General features: G+C 41.8%; 1 protein-coding gene across 5 annotated transcripts in view; it reads left to right on the top strand.

Annotated features, from left to right (window-relative positions):
* The first annotated feature begins 2,822 nt into the window (after positions 1-2,822).
* Positions 2,823-17,006, top strand: part of GRM5 (glutamate metabotropic receptor 5) — a 262,379-nt gene continuing 248,195 nt past the window's right edge. For 3 of the 5 annotated variants that reach the window (XM_069883334.1, XM_069883333.1, XM_069883329.1), the window contains exons 1-2: positions 4,268-4,597; positions 12,908-13,789. In XM_069883334.1, the coding sequence (XP_069739435.1) occupies positions 13,111-13,789 (679 nt within the window). In that variant the 5' untranslated portion in view covers positions 4,268-4,597; positions 12,908-13,110. Of the gene's footprint in view, positions 2,860-4,076; positions 4,093-4,267; positions 4,598-12,907; positions 13,790-17,006 lie in introns of those variants that run through there. The other 2 variants (XM_069883330.1, XM_069883331.1) reach the window with 2 other exon arrangements.

The raw sequence follows: 17,006 nt of genomic DNA, 5'->3' as shown, positions 1-17,006 counted from the left end.
ATTTTAGAGCAACCTTCCAGTACCCAAAAAGGGCTACAGGAAAGCTGATGAGGGGCTGTTCACAAGGGTTGTGGTGGTAGGATGAGATGGAATAGGTATGTACTGGAGAGGGGCAGATTTAGACTAGACATAAGGAAGAATTTCTTCACCATAAGAGTGGTGAGACACTGGCACAGGTTACCCAGGGAAATTGTGGCTGCTCCATCCCTGGAGGTGTTCAAGGCCAGGTTGGATGGGGCCTTGGGTAGCCTGATCTAGGGGGACATCTCACTCTGTGTTAGGGGGGTAGAACTAGATGATCTTTAAGGTCCCTTCAAACCCTACCTAATCTATGATTCTATGATTTTGTGATTCTATTTATTCTGGAACTGAGGAGAATCCAATTTAGTATTTCTTTAGCCGCATTATTTTCTTTCTTAGAGTGCTAGAGTGGTTACCATGCTCTTTGGAGATATTGATTTTACCTCGAGACTTCTTCATACTCTTCTTACCCCTCCAAATTTCTGCATGCATGTACTTTTTGGAGTGCAGAAATTCAGAACATGTTCAGCCTTCCCCAAGTTTTTAGTATCAATAGGTGCTACTGCCACAGAAGTAATGAGTGTTACTGAAGTGGACTTACAAAATGCAATCATTATATCTCCTTATTCAAGTACTGGTTTATTTATTTTTTTACTGATGATGATGCAAACAGGTACAGGAAGCATTCATTGTCTTTTAAAATAGTGTTAAAACAGGAGGGGAAATTTTCCTGTAGGGGAAAAAAATCTACCATCAGTGGAGAAGACAGTCGTTAATTTTATGGGTTCTGTAAAACAGTTGTGAGTGATGGAAATCGGAGGAGGGAAGAAAGAGGAAGGAAGAGAGCAAAGGAGCAGAGCCTTTTGTATATCTGTATTTATTGGAACCCTGTTTAAAAGGTTAATGAGAGGCATTAAGAATATAAGTGTCATGGCCACCCCCATCCATTCTGTTTGCCTCCTTTAATCTTTGATCCAGCTGCTCTAAACATCTGGCACATTGAACTCTGGCTGTGGGTTCTGATTCACAGTGAGTCCTTGGGGATATGTGTGTGTAGGAGTTGCTTTGTATCCACTGTATCTGCATTCACATGAATCTGTTTGTCCCATTTTTGTGGAGATCATCTCCCTCATCTGCTGTGGGTCACCTACCATCCTGCCAGCTATCTGGGTGTCTCTGTTGCCAATGGGAGGGGGCTGCTTTCTGACTTTCTTATCACACACACAGTCCCTGAGGAAGGCAGAGAGCTGATGTGACAGCCCAGAAAAGCAATGGCATCTCCTCTCTCCCCAGATCCCTCTAACATTTCTTCTTTCCAGAGCCCCTGTGCACAGTAACAACCCTTTGCTTTTGATATCACCTTTCCCTTCTACACATGCCTCCCTCCCCTCCTTCTTCTAATTTGTGCTCTCTCTACAAGTATGTGTATGTCCCCCCCTTTATCTCTGTCTCTGGCCTCCTGAACTTCTAGGAATTTCACAGTCCATGATTAATGGGAAAGACAATTTCTGAAGGGAGTGTGGATGTGGGGAGGAAGGATTGTTCTTACCTGTTACTCCACCAGGGGAGAGGTGAGTATGGGGAAGTCCCTGGTAACTAGTGAGCTCTCCTCTCTCACTTAACCTCCCTCCGTCCATCCCTTCCAGGAGCAGCACAGAGGCTCTTGGAACTGAGTACAGGGAATGAACAATTAGAACAACATGTGCACACACTCACAGTGTCCTGTGCTTTAAGGACTTTCCTCTGCAAGGACTTCAGCGACTGCAGGAGCCAGGAGAGCTGGGAAAGGATATGAAGCAGGTGCCAGCTGATGGGCTCCTAGCCAGTACCAGGCTAGGATTGAAGGAGGATATGAAGGAGAAAGACATATCCTGGTAAGGACATAAAGGATCCCTATTCATCACCCTTTGAGATGAAAGGAGCAGTCAAGCTGGTAATCTGGTAGAAGAGAGACAGATGTAGAGGGATCACTAGGGACTGGAAGCATGGATAGAGCTGTAGCAAAACTGTCCCTCTTTCTCTATACCCTAACAATGTTATCAAAGTTACCTCAGATGGGCAGGGGTGTGGAGGATACAATGCAGGTTGGATGTGGAATTACCCTGGGGGAGCAACATCAAGTAGCAGCCAGGATTTGGGTCATTCCGTTGTGGTTTGTTTTGTTGGGATTTTTGTTTGTTTGGGTTTTGAGGGTTTTTTTTTTTTTAAGGAGAGACAATATTTTAAGCGGCTGACCCAAAGAGTAGGGGGCCATCAAGGAATACCAGGCTGTGGAACAGTGGCAGAGAATTGCTGTTAATACTCGAAAATGCACAAACTAATGCTCCTCTGCAAATACAGCCTGGTAAACGGTCAGACCCAGCAGCCTTTTAAATGCCAGATCAGCTCTTACTTAAATGGCATTTTGCTTTATTATTTATTTATTTATTTTTACTTTATTTCTTTATTTACTAAGAATAGCTTTGAATATATGTATGGTTTCTGTCTGGCACTGTGCTGTGATGGTTCCTTTTTGTTTGTTCTTCTTGCTGCTGCAGTAGGGAGCGCAGGGAGGTGCTGAGTTTGTCAGGGCTCATGTTACTTAGGACCCCTCCCACAAACACACACCCCTCCTCACCCCCCACACCCCACCTTTAGACCTGTGGTACCCAGCCAAGTGCCAGGGTCCCTTGTCCACCTTGGGTGGAGGAGAGGTGCGATGCATTTGGAGGGAGGCGAGCAGGACAGCCGAGGGCGGCTGAGAGCAGGAGGCTGGGTGTGCAGGGCTGAGCCGCGAGAGGCGGGAGGAGAGAGAGAGGGAGGGAGCTTTGGGAGGATGCAGGGATGCCGGAGGAGCAGGTAAAGCCTCGACTGGCTTCGGGGAGGGAGGGTTAACCGGGGAAAGGTAGATGTGTGGGAAGTAGGTAGCCAGGAAGGGCTTGTGGGAGGGTGGGGGAGCAGAAGGGCCAGAGGTGAGTGGGCTTGTGGGCAGAAGGTAGGCAAATTTGGGCATGATTTAGTGTTTGACAGGAATGGTCGGACTCGATGATCCGGTGGGTCTCTTCCAACCTGGTTATTCTATGATTCTATGATTCTAAATAATCAGCATGCCTTTGGGTCTGCAGCAACAGCCCAAGGATGCCAGTTGCGGAGCCGGGGGGCTGGCAGGGAACGGCAGCACCTATGGGTCCAGGGAGCCCGGGGGAGGCGAGGGAAGGGGAAAGAGGGGGAAGAGAAGAGTGTGCTAGGAGGGCAGGGTGGGTGGCTGCAGGTGGCACCTGCTACGGGGAGGAGAGGGAGCAGGCAGGGGCAACCCGCGGGGGAGAGGGAGCACATCCCACCGGCGGCTCGGGCAGCCCTTGGCAGGGGCATCACTCCTCGTCTGGCCGTGCTTGTGCATCCAAGGGAAGGGGCGAGAGCTGGAGAGGATAACCTGTCCTTCCCGTGGCAAACAATTCCTCCTTTCTGCCTGGCATTGCTGCGCGTGTGTGTGTGTGTGCGCCGGGAGCGGTGGCCGCGGCTCTCGCATCCCCCTCCTCTCCATTTGCCAGCGAGCAGCAGGCAGAGCCCAGGGCTGGCAGGCTGCTTGGTTTCCTAGAGGGATCTGTGCCACTTGGTGGCACTAAAAAGTTGCTCTGAAGCCTGGCACTCCCCAGTGCAAAGGGCCCCCCAACCCTGGACCCGCAGGTGCGGAGCACCCCGACCTCCTGGCAGCGCTGCTCCCGCGAGGAAGGGAAAACTTCGGAGGAGCCAGGACCGCAGGGGTAAACTCTTCCCCTCGACTCGGTTTTAAACAGATCCTCCTGAAGAGACTACCATTTATTATTATTATTATTATTATTATTATTATTATTATTATTATTATTATTATTATTATTATTTATCCTTCGGATGATACCATTCGGAAGCTTTTGCGCTTGCTGGAGCTGGGTGGTGCAGGGAGGAGGTGTCTGTTTATAGGTGGGCTTTGCAACCTTCAGAGCACCTGGAGAGCTTTCCTCACACGGCAGAATGCAGGTTTAGTCCCTTATAAACGCAGAGAGGCTGCTGCCGTGCATGCATATGTAAGGAGAGGCGGTGATGTTTAAGCAGGTGGGTCAAACTGCAGCCAGTATTTAGGAAGACCAAAGCTGTGGTGGACCCATCAGTTTTATTGCTTGTTATTCTTTCTCTTCAAGCCCCCCAACCCTGTCCCCATCCCACTGTGCCCACCCATCCCCAAATCCAGGGACCATTCACGCCTCTTTCAAATGAGACTTGGGCGATGCTTAGAGAACAGCATGTTGCATGGCATGTGTGGATGTGCATGCATTAGCGGGGGTAGGATGCTCGATCCTCAGCATTTGCCTGCGATCAGAAGAGAACAGAATATGCTCATAGCTGGAGGAATGACAATGCTCGCTGAGCGGGGCTCACCTGCTGGTGATCTTTGCAGAGGCATTTGAGGATTATTCAGCTCCAGAAGGTCTGTTCAAGGAATGCTACCTCTGCCGGGGCTGAAAATAGGAGGTGCCTACCTCTACCCCTCTTGATTATTACCACGAAAAGGACCTCTTTGCTGCCACCATAAGAAGAAGCTGTTGCTGCCACTGACAAGGTAATGCTGTTGGGTGGGAGAGGGGATTTATGTGCCCTGGGCTGCAGATAGAAATCCTGTGGATGCAGGAGGAACTCTTTTCCCTTCCTCCTGCTTTTGCTCTGTGCCCTGATTGTCAGATGAGAAGCACTGATCTGGTGGCAGGGTAGTGGTGATGGGGAGCAGGCCACTCGATGGGGTGCACCCCTAGGGGCTCTTGGGGCATCAGCAGGTTGGGATGCTGGGGGATGGTGGACACTGACAACTCCTCAGGAGCAGGGTGTGTATGGGGGAACCAGGGTATTGCAATTACTTGGGCTTGGTGATGTATATGATTTAGCCCTTCTATTCACCAGTGGGGATTTTTATTGCCAGGAATGGATAAAGAAAACGGGGATGCATTTGTTTTGCAGACACAGCCAGGCTGTGTGACCTTGGGACAAATCACTTTGGCTCTGCTCGGCAAGTGCCGTCTCTTCCTTATTTAACACTCAAAGCTAATGTCTCCAAATGCAAAAATGACTCATTAAGATAATGATTAAGAGAGGGATAGCAGGGAGACGGAAACCTGAGAACCAGTGTGTACGCATGCATACATCTGCATGCACAGCCTCTTAGTTATAGCAGCACAGGTAGCTATGCTTGGAGTTAACCTTGTCAAACAGTTTTTTCTAAGACCCATCTCCATGTAATTCATTTATCTTTTAAAATATGTGGTCCTCCGTGGCAAACGTGACCACCGTGGCAATCTTTAATACTGGTTTATAACAGGATATTTTTTTTTCCTCTTCCCTAAACCTGCCCGGGACGTGAACACTGGCGGAGGGCGGCGCTCAGCACCAGGGACAGCGCCCGCCCCGCCGCTGCCCGCTGCCCGCTGCCCGCTGCCCGCTGCCCGCTGCCCGCTGCCCAGCCCACTGCTGCCCAGCCTGCTGCTACCCACTGCCCGCTGCCCAGCCCTCTGCTGCCCAGTGTCTGCTGACCAACCCACTGATGCCCACTGCTGCCCATTGCCCACTGCCCAATCCACTGCTGCCCACTTCCCACTGCCCAGCCCACTGCTGCCCACTGCCCAGCCTGCTGCTGCCCAGTGTTCACTGCCCAACCCACTGCTGCCCACTGCCTGCTGCCCACTCCACTGCTGCCCACTGCCTGCTGCCTAACCTGCTGCTTCCTGCTGCTCGCTGCCCACCCCATCGCTGCCTGCTGCCCGCTGCCTGCTGCCCAATCCACTGCTGCCCGCTGCCTGCTGGCTAACCTACTGCTGACTGCTGCCCAACCTGCTGCTGCCCGCTGCCCGCTGCCTAACCCACTGCTTCCCACTGCCCGCTACCCAACCTGCCGCTGCCCACTGCCTGCTGCCCAACCCACTGCTTCTCGCTGCCCACTGCCTGCTTCCCATTGACCACTGCCCAACCTGCTGATTCCCAATGCCCTCTGCCCACTGTCCACTGCCCAACATGCCACTACTCACTGCCCAACCTGCTGCTTACCAATGCCCACTGCCCTCTGCCCAACCCACCGCTGCCTACTGCCTACCTCCTGCCCTGCTGCTGCCGGCAGTCAGCCAGCAGTGCTGTCCCACATTCCAAGGCTCCACTGCCCTGGGAGTTCCATTTCCATTTGACCACTCCCCTGAAAGGGCTTTCTAGTGGTGGTGGGGAGTGGAGGTGTGACTGGGTGTAGAGGGAGTCTGGTCATTTTTTCTTCTACTCTTGAGGACAAAGGGGAGGCATCGTGTCAAAAGCAGAATAGCAGAGGACTTTCTTGAAAATATCCCACTCTAAACAATTCTGAAAGAGAAAGATGTATAGTGAAGTCAACTGCCAGGCTCTTTTATTCTCTACGACTTTTTATTACTGGATTCCTAAACACTTCTATCACATACTGATATTTTGCACGTTCTCAAATACTTTAACTGCATGCTAATTTTTATGCTACGTGATCAGGAATACCAGGGTTAATCATTATTTCAAGTGATCAGAGAGTATTTTTGGGGGTCTCTATGTCATTGGACTTCTTTGTAATTTTATCTGCCAACATGTTTACAGATTTCTTGGGTATAGTTGAAGTAGTGGCATGTCACTGTAGCACCACTCTAGTTGTGACTTGCTAGAAAATGTGGGGTTTTGAGTTGATATTGCCTTTTCTTGATCATGTCCTCCGTATCATACAGTTTTGTTAATTAATAAAATATCTAAGACTACAGCTAAATTCACTCTGGAGATATTCATTCCTGCATCATACGCTGTAAAAGTTCTATGGTGATGGTGGTAATAAGTAATATATTTAGCAGAACTGCAGAGATCATTGCAAGTTTTACTGGGAAGTTAAGCACCTACATATTAAAATCAAAATTGTTCCATCAACTAGAAAGAATGTGTGTGGGCATATTATGGAGAAGAACTTCCTGAGATTGCTAAGAATCTTGTTGACAGTTATAGGATTCTATGTTTATTTTCTGTGAAGGCATGCGATCAGTACACTGATCTGTTATTTTCAGTGTCTATTCTGGCCAAATGGTTAAAATTACTCTGTGCTGCTTACTTTATTCCTGTTTCTAAGTGGAATTACAGAAAGATGCTTCACAGGCTCTCCTGTTGTACAAGGCTATTTCCACTCCCTGCAGAAATTCACAGAGCTGATAATGCAATGAGTAATTTTTTTGATCTTATTTTTTTTTTATGAATAGAAAATTTAAATGCAGTAGAAATCTCAAAACAGAACAGTATGTTCATATTAATGTTTTTAAACTAAAGACTATTTGAGTGCTTCAGGGTCTTCTTTTGATCAAACTGAATTACCTCTGAGGAGTGGGTTTGTGGGACCTCCTGCAAACTGAGCCTCTCTATTGATTGAGCTTGATTGCCAGAATAAATTGAACCCAATGGTCAGTGTTTGCAATGCCAATAGCCAGCAGAAATGAGCAGGTACACGTTTTCCTTACACTCATCCCTGCTGAGATGAACTGAGAAGTCTCTCTTATGTAATTGCTTTTCTAAGGTAGTTCCATGTTTTGCTCTCCAAAGATCTTCACTGAGCGATACGTGACAGGACTGACTCTGGACCAGTAACTCAGTTGCCGCTTGCTAAGTTTTGATTGTCTCTGATGGTGAAATGTGGGTTAGTACCTTGGAATATACTGAATTGATCCATATCTTCATCAACATATATTATCTCATATCTGATGGCACTGAATTAATTGCAGTGTGTACTGTAAATTAATGCCTGGAAAGAATTTAATTAGCAGGTAGATAGCTGCAGGTTATACAAACATAGCATGTAAATAAAATCTGTCAATACAAATCAATGGATTTTAGTGCTCTGAGTTTTTGATTGCACTTATCTGGAAAATCCCTTACAGAGATGTTAAACTTAAGATAAATCTTTACATATATTTGACTAATAGCATTCTTCATGTGCTTAACTGAGCATATTCCTAAGCGCTTTCTTAGACTGGACCATAAGCTCTCATTCCATAACAGTGCTGTTCTGAGGTTCAATAATCTGACATTTTCTTTCTGTTATTTAAATCTGCCTGAAGATTTAGAGACTGTGAACAAACAAGCCATAAAATTACAAAATTATAAAAAAGAAGAAATCCTAATGAAAGTGTCACTCTTCCTCTCTTTTTCATTTTTTTTTTTCCCTGATACAAGACAGGCTAAATAAAAAAGATCTTCATTTTGCTGGATTTGTGTTTTACCGATTAGAACCCACAGAGCCAAGAGAATTCAAGCTGCAAAGAAGCCAGGTCCTTCACTCTGGGGACGCTAGTGGGCGCTGCTATAATAATGTAAATCACAGTAGGAAAGGGTTCCATTCTTAAGCTTTGAATACAGTTACACCTGCAGCAGTAGAAGTCCTTAAGAAAAGTTAGATGTGCCCCATGTACAAGCTCTCATACACAGTGGAAAATCAAGCCTTTGTGAATTGCTGTTCAGAGTTTTATTTTTTATCAAGATTTAATTAGTTCCATTAAATATTAGGGCTTTTTCTGTTTCTTTTGATCCGTATAGACCGCAACTATAGATGGACTTGCGCTTGAGGTGGAAATAAATAATTTTAAGAATTGTGTGCTGTTTCATGGAATATTACAGATGCTCATTTTCTACTCGGTTAAACCTCAACATGAAGTACCTGGAACTCTGCCCTGAAGGAACAGCTGAGAATTTCTCCTGACAGAGACTGGCATAAAGGCTTTACTGCCAGAGAGAGCAGAGGTTATAGGAATATGTTGAGTGCTTCATCAGATCTGTGCCTGCTGTTATATGGGTAGCTTTTACATTTTTGTATAGGGCAGGACTGAGCAAAGGACAGATAGGCAGAATTAACTTTCTGCCTTATTACTTCTGCAGTTGTTACAAGTGTGAAGCTAGTATACTGGATGATTGAGATCAAAGTGTCTGTCATGTATTGCTAAAGCACATGGTTTCAGGATTACTTTATTGTTAGATGCATACCTGGAATAAACTAGGAAACTCAATAGAGCAGTAATTAAGTGCCTGGTTCCATTTTGCCTATGTTGCAGTAAATTAAGCATAACTCCCTTGATGCTGAAGAAATTGAACAGTGTGAAAAGGAAATTTGACCCTAAGAGCTATGCATGTTGATTTCCTTGTCCATCAATGAAAACAAGTAAGTGCAGATAAATTATTAATTGGGTAACAATTCCCATACTTTATGCATGTATTCAAGAATTCACTGCCTTTGATGCTGCTTATACCTCTGCTCTCAGTCTGAAGGCTATAGTATGTCAAATTCCCTTTAGAGTTATCCCTAAAAATTTAAACAGAAGTTATATTTAAGCTTATGAAATTTTGCTTAATTTTATTTTAGTACTCATTCTGCTTGTAATAATAAGCTTCCAGTAGTAGGAAAGAATGGTAATCGAAATGTGGAGTGACTTGTATGGGATTCTCTAAGGACAGAATAGCAGTAAAATTGTGTATTTGAACAGTTCCCTTGGCCATCTTCTTTTCAGGAAGATGTTCTCCAGGAAATGTAATTAGTGTGCTTAGTTTACCCACTCTCTGCTTAGTCATTTTGGTCTAAAATAGAAAGTCTTATCCAACTGCCCTAATGACCTCTCTGCATGACATAACCGGTGGTATCTGGTGGAAGAATGACAGGTAATAAGCACAAACTGAAATACACAAAATTCTGTTTAAACATAAAAAGCAATGCTTTTTACTGTGACTGTGATCAAAGACCGGAGCAGCTTGCCCAGAAAGGTTGGGAAGTCTCCATCCTGAGAGATATTGAAAATATGAGTAGACGTAAACCTGAGAAACCTGACTTAGTTGAACTTGCTTTTGGCAGGGTGGATAGACTAGAGATTTCCAGAGGTGCCTTCCTGCCTCAACTGTTCTGTGATCTTCCCATTTCTTAAAACAAGAGTAATCCCATAGAACCAGATCTCTTTTACACAAATACAAATCCATTGAAATTTAGCAGGCTCACATAGCCATACCAATATAAATTCCAGGTAATTTCACTGCATCATGAAAGCCCACAGAAAACATTGACTTCAGATGCTTTGGATATGAGTTCTAGTGTATCACACTATAAAACATCAGCAATTTTCTTGCTATGATTAGTAACAGATTTGTAAGCCTCAAGGAAATTGACTTTTACTTTAGTACAGTGGCGTATGTGAAGAAAGTTCATGAATTCTATAGCAAGTGTAGTCTGCACCTGGCCCCTTTTCCCTTTGATGCCACATTGTGGAAAGATTTGATTGCTTTCAGAACATGATTTTGGACCATTGGAGCCATTGGACCTATAGCCATGAAATCTGCTATTATTATGGAACCAGAAATATAAAAGAGAATTTCATCTTTACATCAGCTTTTACCCTGTAATTTTATACTGATAGATGCAACTGTAGACAGAGGAAAACAAACAGCTGTTCTTTAGAGTGAAGAAGATTGAAATGGCTCCCCGCTCTCTCTTTATTGTATATCCTGTATGGAAACTGTTTAATCCATAGATATAAGACCAAAAAGAGCATTGTTAAACTTTATCAGAAAACAGTTTGAAGTGTGTTGCATAATTAAAATTGTGGATGGGGAATAGATTTTTTATTTTGTGTCACAAGCTCACACCAGTCCTCTACATTCTATTTGTATATATGCAGCTGCACCGGCAGCTAGGTTATAAAAAGGCACCTAATTGTATATCCAGTTACAGTCTGAGGCAGAGCTGACATTTGTCTAGATATAGTTTTGTTCTCTACATGCAGCCTTAATTTGAGAAGCTCAGAAACATAAGCAACCATGGTTTTAAATAGCAGAGTACTATTAGTGTTCAAATGTTAATAAGTTAGTAAAGAATTAAAGATTGTTTTAAATAGATAATACATTAAATTAATTGGAGGTATAGGAATTTAATATCTGTGATGTTGTAGAAAGATATCTCCTGCCATTCATCCTTCAGACTGTTTGCATATTATACAGTACCATTTTCAGAGTCACGGAACAAACAATTGGAAGACACGCAGTAGTGATGTTCTGTTAATTAGAGACTAATTAACCTGAATTGAACTGCTGTTATTCCTTAGTGGCAAAGGGTTTCAATATTGATAAGCTAACTCTTCACAGAACAGAAAAAATTCTTGAAGTGTTCTACAGTTGTCTGAACTTTATTTCATTATTAACACTCTCTATTTCTAGAAATTAATATTATATGAACCTATTAATATTGCAATTAATATTACAAAACCATTTCCATATAATATTTTCACTTTTTAAGATTTGGATTTCATTTGGGAATATTCACTAAAATTGTTGCGTGATTTTCTCTGTGTAAATTGTTTATAGTGTCTAGATGAACAAATGATTAAAAAAAGGTTAACCTCAAGCACAAAAGTATTTTTAAGTTTGACTGTCTCATATTCAGAATCAGGAAGAATTTTTCTGTAGCACTGTATTGAATGACCTAGCTGTGAGGGGTAAATTCAAGATTAAAATACTGCTAGATTCTGAATCTGGGAGAAATAGAAAAAGATTTCCTATAGCAAAGGTTTATTTCACTTTACAACATCTGAGTATAATTGATGGTTATTAATAGACTAAAAATGACTTGTGAGTCTGAAATGTATGAATGTTTCTATATTATTTTTTATTATATTAAAAAAATTATGTCAGTAAAACTGAGATCAGGCTCTGTCCTGGAATTTGGCATTTATTTTGTTAATAATGAAAATGGGAAGGTGGTTCACTAACCCACTCAGCACTTTCCTAGATTCAAGAGTGCTTAACTTTCTGCACTATCAATGGATCCACTGGCAGGTGTACAGCAGTAGGTGGCACTTGAATGTGCTCAGGGATCAAGAAACTGGAGAAACAGTAGTTCAAGCAGTACATTTAAAACCAGAAGTATTCCCCTGCAAATCCATTGCCAGGTGCAGAATATTTTTAAGTATGTTTTCAAGTTCCTTTAATCATAGCCAAAGATATGAATACTTTGCTGATTCCTTGCTTTTGTTTTTTCTCCTTTCTTTTTTTGGTCTTTCATCAATGCCAAAGATGAGTGCCTGCTACTTTGCAGACTAGATACAAATATAGCAGGTCAAATATTTTAGGCACTAACTCATCTGTTTAGTCTCTATGTTGACTTCTTTCTGTCACTGAAGTCTGTATAGGTGTCCACATGACCATGATTTGTCAAATTGCTTATTGGAGATGTTTAATTTAAGGATATAACAAGTTGAAAAGAACTTCATTGCTCTGCTGTTTCTCTACTGAAAAATTCACCACTTAAAAATAAAAAAAAAAATATAACAAAATCAGTTTTCTCATTTCTAACTTATTTTAAATGTTATTTTTTTATGTAGTACCTTACAAACAAAAAATAGATTTACAAATTTGAAGAACCAGATTCTATGCTCCTTAAAAGATTTCAAGAAAAACTGTGTTTTCAATGAGACCTTACTAGTTCTGTAATTGATAACACAGTATAACTCAAGGTACGTTAGTGTGACATATGCATTTTATGATATAGAAAGTGTCTGAAATGGCAACATCTTTCTTATTTGGAATTGAATACTTGCCTGTCTTTTGTACTTCTGAAAACATTTCTCAAAAGAGATTTTAAATGAGAGTGTCAAAGTCAGCAATTTACACCAGCAGAAGTGCAAGCCTAGGATTGTGAGACACTGAAGAGCAATGAAGTTTTCCAGCTCAAAAAATAATGGAAACAAGTGTATGTAGGAGGCAGTGTATTACAGTCAGTGACAGCCACAGGAATTGGTGTAATTTTAGAATAGATTACCAAGCTGAATTTATAACTAATTTTAAAGATTTTTCTCTTTTTTATTCATTTTTAAAGGTTATGAGGATTATGATCACATGTGCAGCTCTGCATAGCTGTCCACTTGGAAATGATGATGGCTCCTTAGAGAATATACGCCTACTCCTGGTTAACCATCAGCATAACGCTCCTTTTATCCAAAAGATTTGATAACTGCTTTTCACCAGCTCTCTGGTTTTGTTCCATCATGTTGTCTCTACCAGCCTAAACTATTTCCTAAAATGGTCCTTTTGCTGTTCCTTACAATCCTGTTATTGAAGGAAGATGTCTGGGGGAACTTTGGGCTTTTGGTTTCTGCACAGGCCAATGAAAGAAGGGTGGTTGCACACATGCCTGGTGATATTATCATTGGAGCTCTATTCTCTGTCCACCACCAACCAACTGTTGACAAGGTTCATGAGAGGAAATGTGGAGAGGTAAGAGAGCAGTATGGCATTCAGAGAGTGGAGGCAATGCTGCATACTCTTGACAGAATTAATTTGGATCCCACACTGCTGCCAAATATAACGCTAGGATGTGAAATAAGGGACTCCTGCTGGCATTCTGCTGTGGCTCTGGAGCAGAGCATTGAGTTTATAAGGGACTCTCTTATTTCATCGGAAGAAGAGGAAGGGATGGTGCGATGTGTGGATGGATCTTCATCATCTTTCCGCTCCAAGAAACCTATTGTTGGTGTCATTGGACCTGGCTCTAGTTCAGTTGCTATCCAGGTCCAGAACTTGTTGCAGCTTTTCAATATACCTCAGATTGCTTATTCTGCCACAAGCATGGACCTAAGCGACAAAACTCTGTTCAAATATTTTATGAGAGTTGTGCCATCTGATGCACAGCAAGCACGGGCTATGGTGGACATTGTCAAGCGCTATAACTGGACCTATGTTTCTGCTGTACATACTGAAGGTAAGAGGTTATTTTTTTACATAGAAGAATACCTTTGAACTGCTTTGATATGGTCAAATAGATACAGGATGATATTTAATGTTGGAGTTATTTCAGTCACTTGTCAACAGTATAAAGTGTTACTTTACTTAATAATAATTTCACATTCTCTATGGGACTGAAGTAGTATTGCGATGGTAATGGCTGAAAACAAACTTTGACATGAAGGATTGTGTGCACTCTAGAATCACTTGTTGCTAAAAGTATTTACTCTGGAGTCTCCTAGGTGAATTTCATTTAATTCAGTCAAGATTAATTTATTTTTTGTTATCAGTGTATTTATGTAGAATAATCATTTTCACTATATTAGTATCAATGGGTAATGAGAGGGTATCTGATCCTGCTAGTGTCGAAGACAGCTAAAGCATCATTTGGAACTTTAAATGAATCAGAATTTGTTCCTGTTTAATGTTTGAGGTAGAGAGGCACAAATGCTAGAAAACAAGTAGTTGTATCTAATATTTGAACGCTGGTTGTCCCAAATCCTGGAGACCAGAACTATATCTGACCTTTTTGTGATACTCCATGGAGTATTACAGCCACTTCTTGCTCTTTATCTGGCTATTGGTTTGGGGAGTGAGCAAGGGAAGTCTCCTGAAATCTTGTTCACAGACTGATGCTCCATCAGGTGCCCAGAAAACCAGAACTGTGTACTAAATTACTTTCCTCTTGTTTTACTAATTTGCAATAGAGCTTAAGATTTTTGCCCAGTGTTCAGATGAGTATATGGTTAAAGGGAAATATCATGGAAAGCTTACCTGATTTCATTATTCTTTGTGTTGGCAGAGTTGAGTGGAATGTGACTAGAATTTCATACTGCCTTAAGAGCAGGTCTCACCAGTCTCTGTCTACTGACAGCACCATTTAATGTGTTTTCTGGAATTAGATTCTGTGATGAATTTTAAAATCTCACTGGGTCACCTTCACTCAAGCAGGCAAACTCAGAATGGAAGCCTCAGAATACAATCTGGGAATGAAAAACGTTATTAAGAGGTTGAGTAGTGGTGGCGACATTTCTGAACAGCAACAGATGCTGCTGGCTTGATTACAACCTATAGAAAGCAGATTGCCCTTCCCACACACTGAGTATGCTTCTCTGGCAGCTGTCATACTATTCAGAGCTGTACTTGGGGTGTTGCTGGTCCAATGCTAGTATGTAGAGATCTTCATCCTCCTAGAAACACATAGAAAGCTTCTTGTGCAGAAGGTTTTTTGCTTTTTTTTTTAAACTTACATGCAGATTGTTGCAATCATGTTTCCATCATGATAACAAGAGGTGGTAAATAACTGCAGACTCTTTTGCATGTGTGAATATTTTAACAGCTTAATATAACAGCATAACACTGTATAAATCAACCTATGTCACATCATGTAGCAAAGGTACTCTTTGCCAGCTGATGCCTTTGGCAAGGCTTGATGTGCAGCCTTCACCTCACAAATATGCATGAATAACAAAGTGGTCAGAAACAATACCACTGATGCATTACATTAGCATAAGATTTTGTACGTTGACTACTTTTGATGACTCGTCTAATTTTTGCTATAAACAACATTTATGCCTCTGGTTATTGAGACGGGGTGCATATATTCAATATGGGAATTGTCAAGTTTGTATCAAGGTCTGATTCTGCACAGAATGAGAATACTTACTTTTCCCACTTCCCATGGACACCCTGTTTGGAGCAGATGGTAGCATATGGCATGTTAACCTTATGGCAGAGGAACTTTGCACTGTGCATTGAAAGAAGGGAACAGAGACACAAGGGTTGATACTGGAGGTAGCTTCTATGGGCAAGGCAAGTGTAGAATATGATAGAGGAGCTTGGAGTGAAGAAGGAGAAATGCTGAAAGATACATATACTACAACGTGTATCTACTTCTGCTGGTATTGAAGTGAACAAGACACATGGTACTTTGTTGATAGCTTGATAGCTAAGGCTTCATATCATTCATAGCATTTTTCACCAACATAACTGTGTTCTGTGGTGATCTAACAGGAAACTTATGTTCTGGGTATCTTATGATCCTACAATCTATTTGCATATTCTGGTCATGATGATAAATAAGCTCTTCAGTTAAATAACATCACATAAATGTTTTCTGACAATAGAAAAGATGGTACTTGCAATGGGATAGACAAATAGAAATTGGTCAAGGTATTTCTTTGAAACGTGTCAATGTCTGATGTTCTGGACACTTTAAAAATACTATGGCAGATATTGTCCCTTCCAGGAACAGAAATACACAAAACACTCCTATAGATGAATGTTAAATTAAAGGAATTGAGTAAACAAGCAAAATAGATACTATTTATTTATATTACTTTTATATTTATACTTAATTTTAAATTTACTGTAGCATCTGTTTAATTGTAAATATTCCAAATATGGCCCTACACTCAGTGTCTTAATATACATAGATATTATTTCAAAAAAGGGGAAAAAAAATTGCTGAAATCCACTCCTTGCAATTTTTTCTCAGCTTAGATTCTTGCCCACCCATTGAGAGAGGACCTTCTTTCAGTGCCTCCAGTAATTCTGGTTATATACATTCATTATCTTTAGCTAATCCTCATGTATTCAACTGACTCTTCCAAAATATGATCTTTGGTTTCTGGGAAGATTGTTCAAGGACAGTGAGGGTCCTCTTTCAAAGCTGGACAGGGAGAAAAGAAAAGGTAGAAAAAAATTGGATATTTCATTGCTTTGGTAGTTCCATCAGCAGATAAAGTTATAGCTCTTTTTTTTGGTCTAGTATAAGAAAGGCCTGGAATAACTCAGAAACTTCATAATAAAAAGCTTGCTGCTTGACCTTTTTCTTCTGCACTTACTAATCATCTATGTCTGCACTGGATTAATACATTGATCTGAAGTTTCACGGTTAAATCCTTATGCAAAACTTCCAGGTTTACTATATGCAAAAATTTTGAGAGGTACTCGTAAGATTTGCTCCTTTGAAAACCAGCATTACAATTTAATCTACGTGATGACTCCAGGTGTACAAGTAACCATGAAAAGTTATGGGTTTTTTCCTACGAATTGCAAGGTAGCAAACACTATTATTAATGGAGCTCTTATAAATTTAAGGAGGAATTTTCTACAATCCAACTAATAGGAAATATGAGTAACAAGTGAAGGATATTTCTCATAGAGAAACAGCTATCTCCACTTACTGTAGT

Source organism: Phaenicophaeus curvirostris, chromosome 1 (genome assembly GCF_032191515.1).
Source record: "Phaenicophaeus curvirostris isolate KB17595 chromosome 1, BPBGC_Pcur_1.0, whole genome shotgun sequence".
NCBI lineage: Eukaryota > Metazoa > Chordata > Aves > Cuculiformes > Cuculidae > Phaenicophaeus > Phaenicophaeus curvirostris.
The sequence above is the reverse complement of the archived record's forward strand: the minus strand, read 5'-3'. Positions and strand labels throughout refer to the sequence as shown.